The sequence below is a fragment of the Caretta caretta genome, chromosome 1 (assembly GCF_965140235.1).
Source record: "Caretta caretta isolate rCarCar2 chromosome 1, rCarCar1.hap1, whole genome shotgun sequence".
NCBI classification, from domain to species: Eukaryota; Metazoa; Chordata; order Testudines; family Cheloniidae; genus Caretta; species Caretta caretta.
The window spans coordinates 57,788,340-57,809,526 of NC_134206.1; the positions used below are offsets into that span (position 1 = coordinate 57,788,340).

General features: G+C 43.6%; 1 protein-coding gene across 1 annotated transcript; it reads left to right on the forward strand.

Annotated features, from left to right (window-relative positions):
• The first annotated feature begins 2,528 nt into the window (after nt 1–2,528).
• On the forward strand, nt 2,529–12,870 carry SPRYD7 (SPRY domain containing 7). Its single transcript, XM_048849561.2, has 5 exons — nt 2,529–2,712; nt 5,483–5,599; nt 6,688–6,854; nt 9,029–9,131; nt 11,886–12,870. Exons 1-5 carry the CDS (start codon nt 2,607–2,609, stop codon nt 11,981–11,983), a joined length of 591 nt encoding a protein of 196 aa, XP_048705518.1. The 5' UTR covers nt 2,529–2,606; the 3' UTR covers nt 11,984–12,870.
• The last annotated feature ends 8,317 nt before the right edge of the window (nt 12,871–21,187 follow it).

Sequence of the window (21,187 nt, forward strand, 5' to 3'; positions counted from 1 at the left end):
ATCACAGTAGAGAAAGACAAGGAGAAGGTTGCGTGAGAAGCAAACAGATGGGGCATTGTGGGCAACTTTAGATTCCTGAAGTTTTTAACTACTGCTGGTGTTCCTGATCAGCAAAAGTACATAGGATATTACCTAGACATTGCCATACTAGATCCGACATTTCAGCAGCAGAGGCCAATTCCTCTGAAGGGTGAAAAATATCTCATCGGCCAGTGGTGCAATTCTATACATTTGCAGAGACATTCCTTCCTGACCTCTGCTGCTCTGAAGCATGAGATTTTATTAGCCCATTTTAACATGTATCATAGGGTTGTCAGGGTTGGCCGCAGTAACTGGCCTCTACCACAGAGGGGCGGGAAGAGCAGCAGCTGCGGCTGGACCCACATGGAGGAGCTGCTCTCTGCTCAGCTGCTGATGCCTGACAGAGAGCAGTGGCTGGCTTCCGGACATAAGTGCTGACATCTACTGGCGCCAGTGGGTGCTCGACCCCCCCCTCTGCCCCCGCCCCCTCCCTGCCCCTATTCAAACTCCTTCCGCAAATCCCCGCCCTGGCCCTGCCTCCTCCCCTAAGCGCGCCACGTTCCCGCTCCAACCCACTCTTTCCTGGAGTTTGCTACAACTGTTTGGCAGCAGCAAGCGCTGGGAGGTGCAGAGCACCCACTAATTTTTCCCCATGGGTGCTCCAGCCCCAGAGCATCCATGGAATCGGCGCCTATGCTTCCGGATCAGGCTCCAAGAGGTAGGTGCTCCCACTGGGGAGGCGGGGGATCTTGTCCGCCCCCCCTTTTGCCCTGCCCCCCGACTGCCCCAGCCCAGACCCTCGCTAGGTGGACTGGTCCCTCCCTGCCCTGGTGCCTTGCTCCAGGGACTGACCCCTGCCGTGTCCCACTGTGCCCCAACCCCTCACTATGGGGACCGACCCCCTCCCTCCACCCCAATTGGGCAGGCTCCGCATCAGCTCCTCTGAGCGTGGCTCTGCATGCAGCAGGCGCGTCCCTGGAGAGGGGGGAATTAGCGCAGGGGAGAGAGGAGTAAGCAGAGGGCGGGGCCGTGGGGAAGAGGCGGGGCAAGGGTGTTCGGTTTTCAGCAGTTAGAAAATCTGCAACCCTAATGTACCACTACAGTTCTTATTATTAGTCATAAAATTACTCATCCTTTGCAGAAATCCTGAGGTGCAACTGACCTATTTGATAGAATGCAGGCCAGGCCCTCAGTACCAGCTATGTGGTCGAACGAATGTTACCCTACAACTCTGTGGTGTCATTGAGAAGATCCTGCAAGGGGTCCTGTACCCAGAGCACCCAGGGGTGGTGAGAGTGCTCAGCACCCCACACCACTGCGTCAAATGCTTGTTTCTGTGAAGGACTGAGCCGGCTTGGGACTGAGCATATAGAAAACATCATCCAAGGCCAGGGGCGGGGAGTTATATGGGCCCACAGTGACCATGCTCCAGGAATATTCTGGGCCCTGGGGGCCCGGCTCCACCACTGTTCGTGGCTGGGTCTCTCCCCTGACCCCGCCTGCCATCCCTGCACGCCTCCCCCGGAGTGTCTCCCAGCCACCCCCAGATAATTTAAAAGCACTCCAGAGCCCCCGGCTGCCACCACCAGCAGTGCAACGGGGCTGAGGCGCCTTCCTGCCCTCACTCTGCCCCAATCCCGGAAGCAGCTGGCACATGCCTGCAGCCCCGGGGCGGGGTGTGTGTGGCAGGGTTGTCTCTGTGCACTGCCCCCGCCCCAAGACCGACTCCACAGCTCCCATTGGCCAGGAATGGCAGCCAATGGGAGCTGGGGGGCAGTACCTGTGGGCAACAGTATGAAGAGACCTCCCGGCCCCTCCCCCCGCCTATGAGCCGCTGCCAGAGGGGTGTGCCGCTCACTTCCAAGAGCTGCCCAAGGGAAGCGCCTCACCCTCTCCCACACCCCAACCCTCTGCCCAGAGCCCAAGCCCCGTCCTGCACCCTAACCCCCAGCCCAGAGCCTGCATCCCAGCTCTCTCTCAGAGCCTGCTCTGCACCCTAACCCCCGCCCACAGCCTGCACCCAAACTCCCTCCCAGAGCCTGGGGGGGGGCGGGGGGTAAGTCTTGGACCCGCTGGGCTCCACCAAAACGTATACAAACCGGCCGCCCCTGGCCAAGCCAACCCCGCTTCAGGCGCCCTCCCAGCTCCTACAGTGAGGTGGCCTCAGCCCCGCAGCTGGGAGCTGGGGGCCAAACTCCCCGGGGTCAGGCGAGGGGAGTGGCGAGCCTGTCGAGCCGGCACTGAGCATGCGCCCAGCGGGGCAGTGGCTCGGGCTCTGAGCTCCCTGGTGGGTTGGCTCCTCCCAGGGTGGGTCCCCCGGGTGAGGCGGGGGGGAGGATGCACGATCTCCCCCTCCCCCCCCCCTCTCCCTGCCTGTGGCCGGGCTGGAGCCTGACAGGGCCCCGCCCAAGCTCCAGCGCTCCCTCCGCCGCCGGCCGGGCTCCGCGCGCGCGCCGAGTCCTCCCAGCCTGCAGGGGGCGCGGCGTCGCCCTCCCTGCGACCCGCCGCCTCCTCCTGCTCGTCGCCGCGCGCGCGAGCCGCCTTGGCCTGGCCCAGCCCAGCGCAGCGCAGCCCCAGGGAAGGCGATGGCGGCCTCGGTGTTCTGCTGCCTGCGCTGGTGCGGGGACGGCGGCGCCGGGCACATCCCGCTGAAGGAGATGCCCGCCGTGCAGCTGGACACGCAGCACATGGGTAAGGGGGCGCGCCCCGCCCCGGGCAGGGACCCCCGCCGCAGGTCCCTTTCGCCCCGGTGGCGTGGGGGTGCGAGCTGGGGGTGAATAGTAAGGGTTTCTGGCGCCCCTGAGCTCCGTGGTTATTATTAATGGTAGGGGTGTGGCGCTTTCCCGGCAAAGAAGCGGCAAGGTGCCCGTGCTTTGCCTCTTTATATATTTTAGGGAAGTCTGTTGTGCCTGCGGGATGTCTTTAGTTCTGTGTACGTGGCAACGTTTTAAAAACCGATGTCCGAAAGTGGTCGTTAAGAGGGCTAGAAAACGATATTTAGAAGAATTCCCCCAAACCCCGAGGGCTGTCCCCGCTCAGGTGACCCCATTACGGAAGAAGCCTGGCTGAATCGTTAGGTGTTACAGTCTTTCACAAAGGTCACCAAACGCAGGGTCTGTCAGATCAACAAGGCAGCAGATTCCACCGTTGATTTGCTTTCGCGGAGAATGCCCTGTCTGGGCACAGTCAGCCTGAGTATTTATTATTATTTTACATTTATATTGCAGCAGCCTCTAAAGGCCACAGCCAGGTTGGGCCCAATTATGCTAGGCACTATACAAATATTTGACAAATGACCGTCCCTCACCAAAGAGCTTATGGTCCAAAGTGATCTTAGTTATATAGTAGTGAGGTTATGGCACAAAAATAAATGATCTCTAAGGCACACAGAGGATATGTCAAAAACAACACATTGCATTTCATTTGGAAACTAATTGCAATTTCATCGTCTCTGAAGTACTGGTGTAATATGATCCCAGCATGAAAATGTTGCTAAATAACCAGGCAGCAGTATTCTGCTCTAGTTTTAGTTCTAAAGCCGGGACTATAAATTGCTGGTCTACCAGTATGATTATGAGTACTTGTGGCACCTTAGAGACTAACCAATTTATTTGAGCATGAGCTTTCGTGAAGTGAGCTGTAGCTCACGAAAGCTCATGCTCAAATAAATTGGTTAGTCTCTAAGGTGCCACAAGTACTCCTTTTCTTTTTGCGAATACAGACTAACACGGCTGTTCCTCTGAAACCTGTCAGTATGATTATGTTGGTTGGGAAGTGATTTTTTTTTTTAACTGACATTGTTAAAGGTACCTTAAACCTATGTAACTTATTACCTTTCCCATATGGGAATAAACTATACCGGTATAAGGGCTTGGCTACACTTGCAAGTTACAGCGCAATAAAGGAGCCCCGGGTGCACTAGCTCACTACCCGTCCACACTGGCAAGGCACATAGAGCGCTCTGACTCCACGGCTACAGCGAGTGGAATAACGTTTGCTGCGCCCCCGCTGGAGCGCCATGGTGCCAATGTGAATGAGGTGTTGCTTTACTGCGCTCTGATCAGCCTCTGGAAATGTCCCATAATCCCCTTAAGTCAAGTGGCCACTCTTGTCAGTGTTTGGAATCGGCTGTAGGTATGCAGAAATGCCCTTGAAAACTCCATTTCTGACAGCCGGCTGCTTATCTCCTCCGAGACAAAGTAACCATTACTGTGGAATGCTGTCTGTGAGAGAGAGAGAGAGAGAGAGGCGGGTGGGGGGGTCTGCTGCTCTCTGAATTTACAAGACAACATGCTGACATGCTCTCAGCCCCCCAAAAACCCACTCTCTCTCCCCCACATACACACAACACACTCCCTTCTCACACCCCACCCCACCCCCATTTGAAAAGCACGTTGCAGCCACTTGCATGCTGGGATAGCTGCCCATAATGCACCACTCCCAATGCCACTACAAGTGCTGCAAATGTGGCCACGCCAGTGTGCTTGAAGCTGTCAGTGTGGACAGACTGCAGCGCTTTCCCTACTGCGCCCTACAAAGACTGGTTTAACTCAAGGGGCTCTACATCTGCAAGTGTAGCCATGCCCTAAGTTACTGTTATAACTGTGTCCATGCAAGGGTATGTTTGCTGCATTAACTATTTTAGTATAGTTAAAGTGGTACAACTTTTGTGCTAAGACAAGGGTGGAGTGGTCTTCCGCTGTAGTCCTGCGTAAAGGGCATTGCAACAAACCAATTAAGAAAGGCCTACTCCTTGCCAAACAAATATTTAAAAAATCATCTTGGCTAGAAAACATCCAGGCATCCTCAGAAATTATTGGACTGGCTTTTGAGGACTTTGTCTTATCTGTGCCTATACTGACATGCTTATTAGAGCTTTTGAGCAAAAATCTTCCACGGGAGAGTGTAGTATTTAGCAGAGCTCAATGTTCTGATCTGTGTGCTGGCAGGTACCTTTTTAAAGGAAGCTCGCAATCAAACCCTTAAAAGGAATCTTACTTATTGATTAATTCTTGGTGACCACAACTCATGAAAAGCCTTCTGCAGAATGTGCCTATCCTTCAGTTCTAGACCAAGAAAAGGAGGTGATTTAGAGAAAGGCATGAGCCCTGCATCCCCTTTCTCTTAGTGAGTGTCTTTCTAATTAAATGATTGTAAGCTATGCTGCTGGGATATTTGAGGAAATGTTGTAATCAACATGCTGCCTTAAAGCCTGAGAGGAGAAATTAAAGAATATAGATTTTAAATAGATGAACTCTAGCTGAAAGATGAACTAGCCTATAAACACATCCTTTCTTTACCTGAAAGCACTGCACAACCTAATTCTGATAGACTAATGGAGCTCTTACTTGGGGTTGAAAGAGAAAATAGTTCTTGTTGTTTAGGGGTTTTAGTGGATGTCTCCAAACTTTAAAAAAAAACAATGTTTTTTGAAGTTTGTGTATTTTATTTGTATATGCAGGAACAGATGTCGTCATTGTCAAAAATGGCAGAAGAATATGTGGCACGGGGGGTTGCTTAGCCAATGCACCTTTGCATCAGAACAAGAGCTATTTTGAGTTTAAAATCCAATCCACAGGTTAGTTAGCAAAATTATTTTCTACTTTAGATTGGGATTTGAGATTTGACTACAAGCAGGCAACGCATCTGCACCTTTGGTAATTAAGTGCACTTCATCTTTGGACTACTACCATGAGAAATAACACACTTCACAAATATCAAACTTTTGTAAGACACTAAACTGTCATCTTGTAAGAAAGATTTGTCATTTTTCTATTTTGCTGCTTTGATTTATTAAAAACAATAGTAATTGAAATGACTAGAGTTGCAGTATTAAAACACTACCATGTTTGAAAACTCTTGTATATATGTTTTTTCAATAAACCTAATTTAGAGCTACTTTCTGCTAAATTCTTTTTTATTTATATTGCATTATGAGCATGTAAAATACTGTGTACATAGCTCTTGTACTTTTTGTCCAATAATATTTGCTGTCTGTCTACATTTATTTGCTATTTTAGAATGGATCCAGATTCTTCTCCTTTAGCTTCTTGTGGGAATGATTCTGTGCTTAGAAATGCAGCAGAGAACTCACAGCTTGGGAGTGCGGGGCTTAAATGTGGTTTTAAGCCACCTTTGTGTCCTCCCAGTTCTGGGCTGGTTCTGGGACTGAAGCATCCCCAGCATAATTTAGACAGCCCCAGGCTGCCGTATGAGCTGCTGCACTGTCTGAAATCACTGGTGTATATATGCTGTGGCCATGACCCCGGCATTCCCCCTATGCCAAGGCTTGCAACTGTGTCCTCAGAGACATCCTTTTGGTTATCTTCTGCCGTTCCTTTGCCCCAGGAATCCTCCCCCAGTGAGAACTGCTGCTCTAATCATTTTAGGTGATAACTGGGTCAGAGTGAGGGCTAAGACTTTTACTCCATAACTTTTATTTTGATGGCTCATAAAAGAAAAACGCTGAGATACAGCATGTTTTGGAAGGATATTTTTAAGTCTGTCTCAACCTAGTGAATGTAATTGCTAATGCTTTTCAAATTAAAATTCACTCATGATATTGCTGTCATTGTGGCACACACCTGGAATATATTTCTTACTCTCAGTGTGAGATTTCAAAAGAAACAAATAAGTGTTCACAGAATATCGTCGTCATATTTTCAGGGGTTTGGGGTATTGGAGTTGCAACCCAGAAAGCAAATTTGAATCAAATTCCACTTGGTCGAGATGTGCATAGTTTAGTGATGAGAAATGATGGAGCTCTCTACCACAACAACGAGGAGAAGAACAGGCTGCCGGCAAACAGCCTTCCCCAGGAGGGTGACATTGTGGTGAGTTTCCTTAGTTCTTGTTAATGTAAATTTGTTGCTCTGTCTAAATAGCTCAACAATAGATGTTTCTGGGATTTTCCAAAGCAGCTTTTGCTGTCAGCACTGTTGCAAGGCTAAAGGGAATACAGTGAATCCTTGTGAAAGGCTAGCTTTCCATGCAAACAAGAAAATTAAACACAGAATTTTATTGAAGCCCTGAAAAGTGAATATCTGATAAAAGGATTAAACCTATTAAATTAATATGCTTGCAGTGCATCAGAAGGTAATATTCAGTAGATATTGAGTTGTAAAAAATGTAGGCTTATTAAATGAGTACTTCTAATATTTCATACTAAAAATCATTATAGAACAATGCAACCCTTCAGAATTGTAATCATTTAGTAAAACATAGTTATGTATTTATCATGAGGTCTTGTGCCAGTAATTCTCCCTAAGTTAGGCATGTTCCTTCCTCACTGTCTTTTCTAATCCACATCATTAGCAGGGGCATAGTTGGAATAGAATTTGGTTCCAATACTTTTTGGGGAGTAATGGGTAGAGGAAAGTGCTGTTCAGGGTCAAATATTCCTTACTTTTCTTCTCCCCAACTCTCTCTCCCTTTCATAGATCCCCCCCACCACCACCTTTTCTGGAGAAGTAAGATAGACATGAAGGGGCTCATACCCTCTTGCCTGCCCTCTTGTTCATCAGAAGTACACTGGCCCTTTAAGTGTTTGCTCTTCTAGCCTTTCAGTTCAGCTCCCACTATCCTCGGATCCTTATGCTGTCTTCCTCCTAGGCGTGGCAGCAGGCCCTTAGAGAGTCCAGTCTTCCTGCTACCTCATGGTGTGCAGGAGGAAGGATACCCATTTAGTCTGGTGGGTTTTCCCCTGCAGTCTCACTCCAGTCCTCAAGAGGTTTCTAGTCCTGCTCCTTTGGTGGCTTCATGCCAGTTTACTGCTGATGCAAAGTAGTCCTGTGCCTGGATTGCTTATTTCAAGTGTGGCAGGTCAATTAACCACACCTGGGGAGGTAGCTATTCTGTCCCTTTACCCCTTAGTGACTGTGACAGAATGGGTTTTATATACCCCATCACAATAGTGCTTCATTGCTACCCACTGCTACTAGGGTTGATGAATTTGCCTATAAACCTGACGGGGCCATCACCCGTAGAGATTCCAAGCTCTTTGTGGCTGGGCTCCCTGCTCAAAGATGTCCCAGAATGCACTGGAGATTGAGATGAGATTGTACCCAGGGAGCACAAGAGCTCTTTGTTGGTCTATGCTTGGTTAGCAGGCAGAGGGAGTGGCCCTAGCAGCCTTGGAAGAAGATTTGTAGCAAAGGTATTGGGATAAAGGGGTTGTATTTTTAGTCAAGCTGGGATTCAATTTAGAAAAGAGAGAGAAAATTAGACTGGGGATAGGGAGAAAAAAATGTTGGAAAGATGAATGAGAGGGACTTGGGAATCTATATGGCTCATGCTCCCTCTCACGCCTCAACACTTCTAAAATATATTTAAAATTACCCTGTATATTTAAAGGGGTCTACTGTATTACTACTTTTTTAACATTATTAGAATTTTTTTTATATACACGGAAGTGTTAAGATTAACATTGTTTCTAATACCAACTTTTTCAATATCTTTTATTAATTGCTGATGTTTGTGAGTTTCATATACATAGATTATTGCCAGGTATCTGAAGTTTAAAAAAAAATCCCCTGCTTAGGTGGCTTGCTTGGGAGAGAATCTTGCTGTGTTGCAGTCTCTTTAAAGGCTCACTCAAACTATTTAGTCTGCAAAGCTGAAGTTAAAACACTTGAAGGATAATAAGTAACAAATGCATTACTTTGCTAACTGCCTGAGCTCTGTAGATTCACAATTTGAGCTAAGTTGGTTAGCTTCTGTTCGTCAGATAAGTCGATTGTTATTGCTGCTGTCCCCTGATTGGATAAGCCTGCAAGCACTTCTGGTGCTTGCGAGTTCAAATATAATTAAATATTCTTAATTATTGACTTTTTAAGCGTCCAGAAAAATGGTCTATTGCATTCTTTTAGGAGACTGTGGTTTATGCCGTCGTATTAGAAACTGCCCATTGTGTCCAGCTAGATTAGCTGTAAAAAAGAAATAGTTGTAAGCATTCTCACGTATATCAACTTGATGATCTTATGTTAACATTTCCTATTTTGCCTTATAGGGTATTACATATGACCATGTAGAATTAAATGTATATTTAAATGGAAAGAATATGCATTGTCCAGCTTCAGGAATCAGAGGGACTGTCTATCCTGTAGTATATGGTAAGTTGGGTTCTCAAACTTTTTCAGTGTGGTCAATCTTAATAGCAATATTCTCTCAAACCACCTATTAGTTTTAGTCCTGTGAATATTGTGTTATTGGGATTCTGGCTGCCAGACACCACATTGGTTAGAATGGGAGAACAGACTTTTGTTAGGTAGCTAACATGTCATCTTCCCATTGCTTTGGAAATGGAGTTACAGTGGAGAGAATTTAGACTTCGGGAGTAGTCACAGTAGTAGACAACGGGTAGTGGTCAATGGCTCCATGTCTAGTTGGCAGCCGGTATCAAGTGGAGTGCCCCAAGGGTCGGTCCTGGGGCCGGTTTTGTTCAATATCTTCATAAATGATCTGGAGGATGGTGTGGATTGCACTCTCAGCAAATTTGCGGATGATACTAAACTGGGAGGAGTGGTAGATACGCTGGAGGGGAGGGATAGGATACAGAAGGACCTAGACAAATTGGAGGATTGGGCCAAAAGAAATCTGATGAGGTTCAATAAGGATAAGTGCAGGGTCCTGCACTTAGGACGGAAGAACCCAATGCACAGCTACAGACTAGGGACCGAATGGCTAGGCAGCAGTTCTGCGGAAAAGGACCTAGGGGTGACAGTGGACGAGAAGCTGGATATGAGTCAGCAGTGTGCCCTTGTTGCCAAGAAGGCCAATGGCATTTTGGGCTGTATAAGTAGGGGCATAGCGAGCAGATCGAGGGACGTGATCGTTCCCCTCTATTCGACATTGGTGAGGCCTCATCTGGAGTACTGTGTCCAGTTTTGGGCCCCACACTTCAAGAAGGATGTGGATAAATTGGAGAGAGTCCAGCGAAGGGCAACAAAAATGATTAGGGGTCTGGAACACATGAGTTATGAGGAGAGGCTGAGGGAGCTGGGATTGTTTAGCCTGCAGAAGAGAAGAATGAGGGAGGATTTGATAGCTGCTTTCAACTACCTGAAAGGGGGTTCCAAAGAGGATGGCTCTAGACTGTTCTCAATGGTAGCAGATGACAGAATGAGGAGTAATGGTCTCAAGTTGCAGTGGGGGAGGTTTAGATTGGATATTAGGAAAAACTTTTTCACTAAGAGGGTGGTGAAACACTGGAATGCGTTACCTAGGGAGGTGGTAGAATCTCCTTCCTTAGAGGTTTTTAAGGTCAGGCTTGACAAAGCCCTGGCTGGGATGATTTAACTGGGAATTGGTCCTGCTTCGAGCAGGGGGTTGGACTAGATGACCTTCTGGGGTCCCTTCCAACCCTGATATTCTATGATTCTATGAGTAGGTAGCTTTCATAAACAGTCTACTTGCTGCAGCAGGGACTTGGGCACCCTGGTCTGTACCTTTTTTTTTAAACTTCCTCATCCTTTCTCCATGCCTAATCCCACACCACTGAAGTTTTAGGCTTCGGTGTGAGGTGACTTTTTATTGCCAGACTCCCTCGCCTGTCATCATCTTTCAAGAGCTGACATAAATTCCCAAGAATTTCCATGCTTCACAATGGATTAGTTTATTGCTATAACACCTGATGATTTGCAAATTACATTCAGGTGACACCTCCATGTTACAAATTACAAGTAATAAAACCCTTAATTTAATGCTATGTATTCATAGGCATCTGAAAGGAGAAATTGCTCTCAACCATTTAATTTATCGATGTTTCAGACCAGAATCGTAGAGATTTTTAAAATAAACTCAGTACAGAAGTTAAATGATGTCATGTATGGGAACTTATAACACAAGTCAAATTCAAAGTTGCTTCCTTCAGCAGCTGAACCCCAGGCACATCTGCACAAATATTAAAGTGTAAAGTCAACACACACATAACACAAGATAGTACTTGTGAGCTCAGTTAAGGCTGCTGTGGGAAAAGCCAAATATCTTGACTCCAGGATATCGAAATGCTTGACCAAAATATTATATTTGGTTTTGTTGTTCGTTCTTTTTTCTTTTTCTTTTTCTTTTTCTTTTCTTTTTTTTTTGGTGGGGGGGGGAGGGTAGGAGGAATTGGAATTGATATACTGCTGTCACATGAGGTGTGGCTTAGAGGAATGTTTCTTTTAAAGACTCATTAACTAAATGGATCTGATTTTTCTGATGAGCAGTGCTACACTATGAAGTATACTTCTCTAAAGCTGCCTGTGAAGTATTGCTGCAGTTAATGATCTGTCAGAATTTCCATTTTAATCCTCTAATACTCCACCTAGAATCAGGCAGAAAGTCTCGTGGCAATATTATTGTTTTGAATGGTTTATTTTTAAAATCCAGGTGTCTAAAAATAACAGTCAAGCAGGGTTCTGATGTCCTAACCTCAGCAGATGGCTTGACACCAAGCAGGGGAATGGGAAGCATGTCATAGAGATGCATCCTCTTTCATGTCTCGCCATTACCACGTTTGGCCTGTGGACTTCCAAAGTAGTGGAGGGGGAAATGAGGGCCCTAGAAGTTGAGGAGAGTTGCTTTAAGGCTTATTAGCACTCTCAGTAAAATTCATAGCAAAACTTTCACTGATTTCAGCGAAGTCTTTTGCAAATCTAAGTATTCTGTAGGAAGTAAACATGATTTGGCCTTCTTGATTAACCAAGAAGATCCTATTTGTCTTTACTGCATGGATGTTACTGATATATTGGTGAATATCCTTTGTGTTTCAGTTATTGTGGACACACAATGTATTGATGTATATAATCTAATTTGGTGTCATGTATAGTCAAAATAAATGCTGTTCTCCTCTAATTATTTTTCTCTTTGCTTCTGTCCTACAGTAGATGACAGTGCCATCTTGGATTGTCAGTTCAGTGAATTTTATCACACTCCTCCAACAGGGTTTGAAAAAATACTCTTTGAGCAGCAAATCTTCTGAACGTCTTCATACTGAAAACTTGCACCCCTACACTGTTATAAAGCCTTTGCCATCTTAAATAAAGCTTCACGTTTACCTGTAGGAAACACATCTGTATTTTTTAGTAAAGTACTTGTGACTGTTGTCTGAAGAACCAAAGTGTTAACTGCAACACCAGAGAATTGTGTTACAAATGGTAGATTTTGACAACTGTTTTGTGATGTGAAAATCAGTGTTTTGGGGCAGTTTTCTGATTTGTATTTGATGTAAATGGAAACTAAAGGGTATAATTGCCACAGTATTAAATGAACTTTTGGTTTCAATTTGAGCTTTATAAAGGGAATAATTCATATGCGTGACAGTATGTTTCCATAAAGCTACAGGGATAGATAGTTGTCTCATGATTTTTCCTGTTCCTTCCCACTCAGAAGTTATGTACCTTGTAAAAAGAGAGCACTGTGCTAATAGTCTGTTTGGATTGCTATGTCCTTGTTTTGCACAATGACTAATGATACGATTGGCAGCTAGATTTTGTTTTTTCTTTTGAAACTTGTAACCTACCCATTTCTAGTTGTTAAACAGCTAATATTCCTCTTGAGTTTAGATAAATCTCATAGCTTTTCATTTGCTTTAAGTGTGACAGAATACTTTTTAGTAACAGTCAAAACATTATTTTGTTGTAAAAAAGCAAACCTAAACACAAGATGTATTTATGAAGACCATCATGCTGTGTTACTCTGGTGGCAGAGTAGGTACAGATTGTTTAATTGTGATGTATACAATGGCAGGGATGGTATGTTGGATATTACGATGAAGCTTTACATCTAAACTGTAAATCAGATTCTTTATGGAATATTTTATTTAAATGTTTTTTTTCTGGAACCAGTAATAAAATGAATAATGGTTAACGTGCTGTTCCAAAACGTGATTCCGATAACTATAAAAGATCAGGTGATGCTTTCCTTGTCATGTATGCAGTATGCTTGTCATGTGTGCAGTATGCACCTTTTCATATTTTTTGCAAAGAAAACCTTTTTGTATATCCTGGTGTGTGGGGGGGTGTGTGTGTGTGTATTAAAAACTTTTAGTAAGATTTTTTTTTTTGGCTGTCCATGGACTAACGCATTTATATGATGAGTGAATGCTGTGATGCCTTTAAATATTTGAGGTTCTTTTATTCTGAACTTTTCAAATACAGCTGACTTTCTCTGAGCCTTTCTTTCGCTTCATAATTTTCTATATTTGTTTAAAGACTTCTCCTTGGCCTCAAAGGCCCAACGTTTCCTTTACCATGCTGTGATCTCCCAGTGCTGAAATTGACACAACAACAGATGATGCCATAAGGCCTAGCTCATATCTAGAGCATGATGCCTCTTCAATAGTATCGTATAAGATTAGGAATATTTGGGGATTGGGGTGAGAATGGAGAGGGTTAAATGCTCTTCCCCTGAAACTTGCAATATTAGCCACTTGTGGAACATTCTTTTGGGGCATGACTGTCTTTGTGCCATATATCAGCTGAGACAAATCATGATGCTTCTGCAATCAAATTTGTCCATTCTTGAAATTGGAAAGGAATTTATTGGGGGGGGGTTGAATTTCCATTCTTGATGCTTCTCCTTTAGTAATGTCTCCATGGTCCTTTGTGCCATGTGAAAGAATAGGAAGATGAAATGAAAGTACTTGATATGGAATTAAACTTGCTGGTATTTTTTGGGGAAGGGAGAAGTATTTAAAGAAATTATAACCACTGTATCTAACTTCAAAGAACAAATAACTAAAAAATGTGTTTTTAATTTATTAAAGAATACTTAACATACAGGAAGCTGCCATCCTGAGTCTGATGTAGAGTAAGACAGAGAATCCAGGTCCTGTTTGAAAGCACAGAGAAGACAGTCTTCAAAATTGTAAATTCTACTTTTAAAATGTTTTGATAAACGTAAGTGTTTAAATCAGTTGTTAAATTATCCAAAAAAAATTAAGAGCTTACTCTTACATCTTAGGAAGTTGCTGATTTCCCGTTATTTTAAATGTAATGTGAATTTTCTGTCCTATTGTACATATGGCTTTCCTCCTCTTATAAAATAACACATTGAGAGTCACTTGAGAACCATATGAAGTAATGGAGAACATTGCATTTACTGTTTGTGAATCTGTCAATATGTAGAAAGAGTGCACTTTTTACCTGCTAACGATAATCTTAAAATACTTTGAAAAAGTAGATGATACTGTTCACCTATTTTACAGGTGAGAAAAGAGGCACAGAGATTAAATGACTTGGCCAACATCTCATAGCAAGTCAGTTGAAGACCTAGAAATAGAACGATGCTTCCAGTCCTATGCCTTGTCCAGTGGAATGGACTGTAATGGATGCCTCTAAAAATTGCTCTGGTAATCAATTTTTAATAATAGAGTTAGCTAAATATTTACCAAGTAGTAAAGGTGTTAACCAGAAAGAATCATCATTGTTTTTAATTGGAAGTGTTAAGGCTTTTCCATTAATTATTGTTTGCACCCATGTTTGTTTAACCTTTGAATGTTCAGACATAGGCAGCCTGCTGTAGCAATGTGTAACACTTTATGCTGTACGTTTTCTAGTCCTTGGCAGCAAAATTTTCAGTTGATAGGTCTGTGCATCAACTACTAAATAGGCTTGCCAGAGCATGTAATCCAGTTTGCATGTTTATCAGCAGCATTCTTATTTATACAGTACGATGGCTGTGTATGGTATTTTGCAGATAAATAAAATGAGGCTCCTATTTCAAGGATCTTAAAATCCAAATTAGATCGCATAAAGTTAGGAAGGACGAATGAGGAGAGGGTTGGGAGGACAAAGATTGTAACAATGTATATCGGGAGATATCAATGTTAAGTATGATGATCAAGATCTGATGCAGTTGTTTGCAGTGAATAATTCAATTAATTGAACCCTTGTTTCTGTTGGTAAATTATCCATGATCTGATTTTCACAAGTTTACTCGTTATTCAATGAAAAGTTTATGCAAACATACTTCAGCTTCTATGAGCCATCAAAGAAGAATTTGTTGTTCATGCTGTTCAATGGGTCTTTCGAGTCCCATGAATGCTTCTACTCCCAGATCCATACAGAGCCTTCAAAGATGGCTTTGCAAACCCTCTGGTGATAATATACCTGAATGAGAGTATATGCAATATTTTCCCTTTATGCAAACTTGCTTTGCAACAAAAAACAAGGAAAAGAGATCTGAATATGATTGATGTGAATGCTTGAATTTTATTCAAATGAATGTTTATATTATTGCGGTGTTATTTCAGCTCTTATCCATCCACACTGTGTTGATTCCTCTTTTCATAGCTGCAATTGATTAAACTGGAGATTGAGATTACAGAAATTCACAAGAGAACACACTACTCCTCTGTACTTGTATTCTTCCGCATTTCTTTACATATCAGCTCACTGTAGACTGGGCAAAATCACAAATTATCCAGATTCATATGCATTTTTGATCTACCTACAACTGTAGTTGCCATTCCTTTTGGCTTTGTATTAACTAAAAATTTAATTTAAATTCACATTTCCTTTAGTTTGTTTACAAAAATGTTGAAGAATAGCTGCAGTTTTGAAGTGAGGATTCATTAGATAATATTTTGGCCAACTAAAGATTGTGGAATCCCACGTAGCTGGAGCTTTCATCTGGCATTTATTGATCAGATTTTATACCTTGACCACTTTCTCTGGCGTACACTCTGCTGACTTGCCTATGACAAGCAATTTTCACCAATTCATCTACATTTTGCCAAAGTTTATTTTGGCCCAGATATACTCCCAAACAAAACTAGTGCAACGGTTATCCATGGTAACATTTTTTCACTGATGAAAAGAACCCAAGTTATCCAATTCCAAGTTCAGATATTTTAAGGCTGAAGGGAATTCAGATTTCCCAGCAACAGAGGTTTTAACATGTTTTGCTCGCCAATTGTACTGGAGCATCTAAGAAATATGACTCAATCTTTGTTTCTTGCAGCTAAGAGCTCTTTTCTGCTGAACTGCCAGACTTTTCCATGGAAGTGACTTGGCATCCACTCTTGCTTACACTGTGAATATAATCTTGAGTTAGACTGTGTGCACAATTCAACCATATTATAATTTTCCTTAACTTGTACTGGAAGTAGAGAGCAGTGACGTTAGATTTATTTATACAGCGTCTCATAAGAACGGCCATACTGGGTCAGACCAAAGGTCCATCTAGCCCAGGATCCTGTCTTCCGACAGTGGCCAATGCCAGGTACCCCAGTGGGAATGAACAGAACAGGTAATCATAAAGTGATCCATTTCCTGTCGCTCATTCCCAGCTTCTGGCAAACAGAGGCTAGGGACACCATCCGTGCCCATCCTGGCTAATAGCCATTGATGGACCTATCCTCCATGAATTTATCTAGAGCAGGGATCAGCAACCTTTGGCACACCGCCTGCCAGGGTAAGCCCCCTGGCGGGCCAGGCCGGTTTGTTTACCTGCTGCGTCCGCAGGTTCGGCCAATCACAGCTCCCAGTGGCCTGGAGAGGTGAACCATGGCCAGTGGGAGCTGCGATTGGCCGAACCTGCGGATACGGCAGGTTGCCGATCCCTGATCTAGTGCTTTTTTGAACCCTGTTATAGTCTGGGCCTTCGCAACATCCTCTGGCAAAGAGTTCCACAGGTTGACTGTGCATTGTGTGAAGAAATATTTCCTTTTGTTTGTTTTAAACCTGCTGCCTATTAACTTCATTTGGTGACCCCTAGTTCTTGTGTTATGAGAAGGAGTAAATAACACTTCCTTATTTACTTTCTCCACACCAGTCATGATTTTATAGACCTCTATCATATCCCCCCTTAGTCGTCTCTTTTCCAAGCTGAAAAGTCCCAGTCTTATTAATCTCTCCTCATACAGAAGCCGTTCTATATCCCTAATCATTTTTCTTGCACTTTTCCAATTCCAATATATCTTTTTTGAGATGGGGCAACCACATCTGCATTATTCAAGGTGTGGGCGTACCATGGATTTATATAGAGGCAATATGATATTTTCTGAGTTATTATCTATCCCTTCCTTAATGATTATCAACATTCTGTTAGCTTTTTTTAACTGCCGCTGTGCATTTGAGTGGATGTTTTCAGAGAACTATCCACAGTGACTCCAAGATCTTTCTTGAGTCGTAACAGCTAATTTAGACCCCATCATTTTGTATGTGTAGTTGGGATTATGTTTTCCAATGTGTATTACTTTGCAGATGAAATTAAGTGTTAATAAATGCAATTTTGTTGCCCAGTCACCCAGTTTTGTGAGATCCTTTTGTAGTTCTTTGCAGTCTGCCTGGGACTTAACTCCCTTGAGTAGTTTTGTATCATCTGTGTATTTTTCCACCTCACTGTTTACCCCTTTTTCCAGATCATTTATGAATATGTTGAATAGGACTGGTCCCAGAAGAGACCCCGGGGGACACCACTATTTACCTCTCCCCATTCTTAAAATTGACCATTTATATCTACCCTTTGTTTCCTATCTTTTCACCAGTTACCAATCCATGAGAAGACCTTCCTTCTGATCCCATGACAGCTTACTTCTCTTAAGAGCCTTTGATGAGGGACCTTGTCAAAAGCTTTCTGAAAATCGTCTGAAGTGTCTCTCATACTAAAATGCTGGAACTTCAGAAGATAATGGCTATTCATGAGAGATTTCAAGGGACTATAATGTTCCTTGAATCTTCTTATACCACAGCCCATCTCACTGATCACAGCGAAGGACATCAAATGTCTAAGCAGCTCTTCTTCCTTGTGACTAAGGGTATGTCTACACTATGAAATTAGGTCAATTTTGTAGAAGTCTATCTTTAGAAAGCGATGTTATACAGTCGATCATGTATGTTCCCACTAAGCACAGTAGGTTGGTGGAGTGCATCCTCAGTACTGTAGCTAGCATTGACTCACAGAGTGGTGCACTGTGGGTAGCTATCCCACAGTCCCCGCTGCCCACTGGAATTCTGGGTTAAGCTCCCAATGCCTGATGGGGCAAAAACATTGTCACAGGTGATTTTGGGTACATGTCGTCTGTCTCCTCTCCCTCCCTCCTTGAAAGCAACGGCAAACAATCGTTTTGCACCTTTTTTCCTGGGTTACCCATGCAGATGCCATAGCATGGCAAGCATGGAGCCCGCTTAGCTCAGCGCTGCTGTTGTGAGCATTGTAAACACCTTGCACATTATCCTGCAGTATGTGCAGAACCTGGCTAGGAACTGCCAGCACAAGGACGATTGTGAGGAGAACATGGACACAGACGTTCCTGAAAGCACAGGATGTGGCAATTGGGACATCATGGCAGCAGTGGGGCAGGTTGATACAGTAGAACCCCGATTCTGAGCCCGGCAAACAAACACAGACTGGTGGGACCGCATAGTGTTGCAGGTATGCAATGATTCCCAGTGGCTGCGAAACTTTTGCATGCGTAATGCCACTTCCATGGAACTTTGTGAGTTGCTTTCCCCCATCCTGAAGCACAGGGATACCAAGATGAGACCTGCCATGACAGTTGAGAAGCGAGTGGTGATAGCCCTGTGGAAGCTTGCAATACCTGACTGCCACCAGTCAGTCGGGAATAAATTCGGAGTGAGCAAACCTACCATGGGGACTGCTGTGATCCAAGTAGCCGAGCCAATCAGTGACCTTCTGCTAACAAGGGTAGTGACTCAGGGAACCCCATCATAGAAAGCCATCCACTATGACCTGCACATTTCCCAAACTGTGGTGGGGCGATAGACTGAACGCATATCCCTATCTTGGCACCGGACCACCTTGCCAACCAGTACATAAACCACAAGGGGTACTTCTCAATGGTGCTGCAAGCACTGGTGAATTACAGAGGACTTTTCACCGACATCAACATGGGATGGTCAGGAAAGGTGCATCTTTAGGAACTCCAGGCTGTTTGAAAAGCTGCAAGAAGGGATTTTCTTCCCAGCCCAGAAAATTACCGTTGGGGATGTTGAAATGCCAATAGTTATCCTTGGGGACCCAGAACATGAGAATGGCCATACTGGGTCAGAACAAAGGTCCATCTAGCCCAGTATCCTGTCTACCGACAGTGGCCAATGCCAAGTGCCTAACAGGTAATGATCTAGTGATCTCTCTCTTGCCATCCATCTCCATCCTCTGACAAACAGAGGCTAGGGACAGCAATCCTTACCCATCCTGGCTAATAGCCATTAATGCACTTAACATCCATGAATTTATCCAGTTCTCTTTTAAACCCTGTTAGGGTTTAAAACCTCCTCAGGCAAGGAGTTCCATAGGTTGACTGTGCGCTGTGTGAAGAAGAACTTCCTTTTATTTGTTTTAAACCTGCTACCCATTAATTTCATTTGGTGGTCCCTAGTTCTTATATTATGGGAACAAGTAAATAACGTTTCCTTATTCACTTTCTCCACACCACTCATGATTTTATATACCTCTATCATATCCCCCCTTAGTCTCCTCTTTTCCAAGCTGAAAAGTCCTAGCCTCTTTAATCTCTCCTCCTATGGGACCCATTCCAAACCCCTAATCATTTTAGTTGCCCTTTTCTGAACCTTTTCTAATGCCAGTATATCTTTTTTGAGATGAGGGGACCACATCTGTACGCAGTATTCAAGTTGTGGGCGTACCATGGATTTATATAAGGGCAATAAGATATTCTCCATCTTATTCTCTATCCCTTTTTTAATTATTCCTAACATCCCGTTTGCTTTTTTGACTGCCGCTGCACACTGCTTGGACGTATTTAGAGAACTATCCACGATGACTCCAAGATCTTTCTCCTGATTAGTTGTAGCTAAATTAGCCCCCATCATATTGTATGTATAGTTGGGGTTATTTTTTCCAATGTGCATTACTTTACATTTATCCACATTAAATTTCATTTGCCATTTTTTTGTCCAATCACTTGGTTTTGTGAGATCTTTTTGAAGTTCGTCACAGTCTGCTTTGGTCTTAACTATCTTGAGCAGTTTAGTATCATCTACAAACTTTGCCACCTCACTGTTTACCCCTTTCTCCAGACCATTTATAAATAGGTTGAATAGTATTGGTCCTAGGACTGACCCTTGGGGAACACCACTAGTTACAGCTCTCCATTCTGAAAATTTACCGTTTATTCCTACTCTATGTTCCCTGTCTTTTAACCAGTTCTCAGTCCATGAAAGGATCTTCCCTCTTATCCCATGACAGCTTAACTTACGTAAGAGCCTTTGGTGAGGGACCTTCTCAAAGGCTTTCTTGAAATCTAAGTACACTATGTCCACTGGATCCCCCTTGTCCACATGTTTGTTGACCCCCTCAAAGAACTCTAATAGATTAGTAAGACATGATCTCTTTTTACAGAAACCATGTTGACTTTTGTGCAACAATTTATGTTCTTCTATGTGTCTGACAATTTTATTCTTTACTATTGTTTCAACTAATTTGCCCGGTACTGATGTTAGACTACCAGTCTGTAATTGCCAGGATCGCCTCTAGAGCCCTTCTTAAATATTGGCGTTACATTAGCTATCTTCCAGTCATTGGGAACGGTAGCTGATGTAAAGGGCAGGTTACAAACTATAGTTAACAGTTCCGCAATTTCACATTTGAGTTCCTTTAGAGCTCTTAGGTGAATGCCATCTGGTCCCAGTGACTTGCTACTGTTAAGTTTCTCAATTAATTCCAAAACCTCCTCTAGTGACACTTCAGTCTGTGACAATTCCTCAGATTTGTCACCTACAAAAGACGCCTCAGGTTTGGGAATCTCCCTAACATCCTCAGCCGTGAAGACTGAAGCAAAGAATTCATATAGTTTCTCCGCGATGACTTTATCGTCTTTAAGTGCTCCTTTTGTATCTCAATCGTCCAGGGGCCCCACTGGTTGTTCAGCAGGCTTCCTGCTTCTGATGTACTTAAAAAAGTTTTGTTACTACCTTTTGAGTTTTTTGTCTAGCTGTTCTTCAAACTTCTTTTTGGCTTTTCTTATTACATTTTTACATTTAATTTGGCAGTATTTATGCTCCTTTCTATTTGTCTCACAAGGATTTGACTTCCACTTTTTAAAAGATGCCTTTTTATCTCTCACTGCTTCTTTTACAGGGTTGTTAAGCCACGGTGACTCTTTTTTAGTTTTTACTGTGTTTTTTAATTTGGGGTACACATTTAAGTTGAGCCTCTATTATGGTGTCTTTGAAAAGTGTCCACGCAGCTTGCAGGG

Excerpts from the sequence above, each read along its gene's own strand:
- SPRYD7 (XM_048849561.2), top strand. The coding sequence starts at position 2,607 with ATGGCGGCCTCGGTGTTCTGCTGCCTGCGCTGGTGCGGGGACGGCGGC. Across the intron at positions 2,713-5,482 it reads GCTGGACACGCAGCACATGG|GAACAGATGTCGTCATTGTC; the intron begins GTAAGGGGGCGC and ends TTGTATATGCAG. Across the intron at positions 5,600-6,687 it reads GTTTAAAATCCAATCCACAG|GGGTTTGGGGTATTGGAGTT; the intron begins GTTAGTTAGCAA and ends TCATATTTTCAG.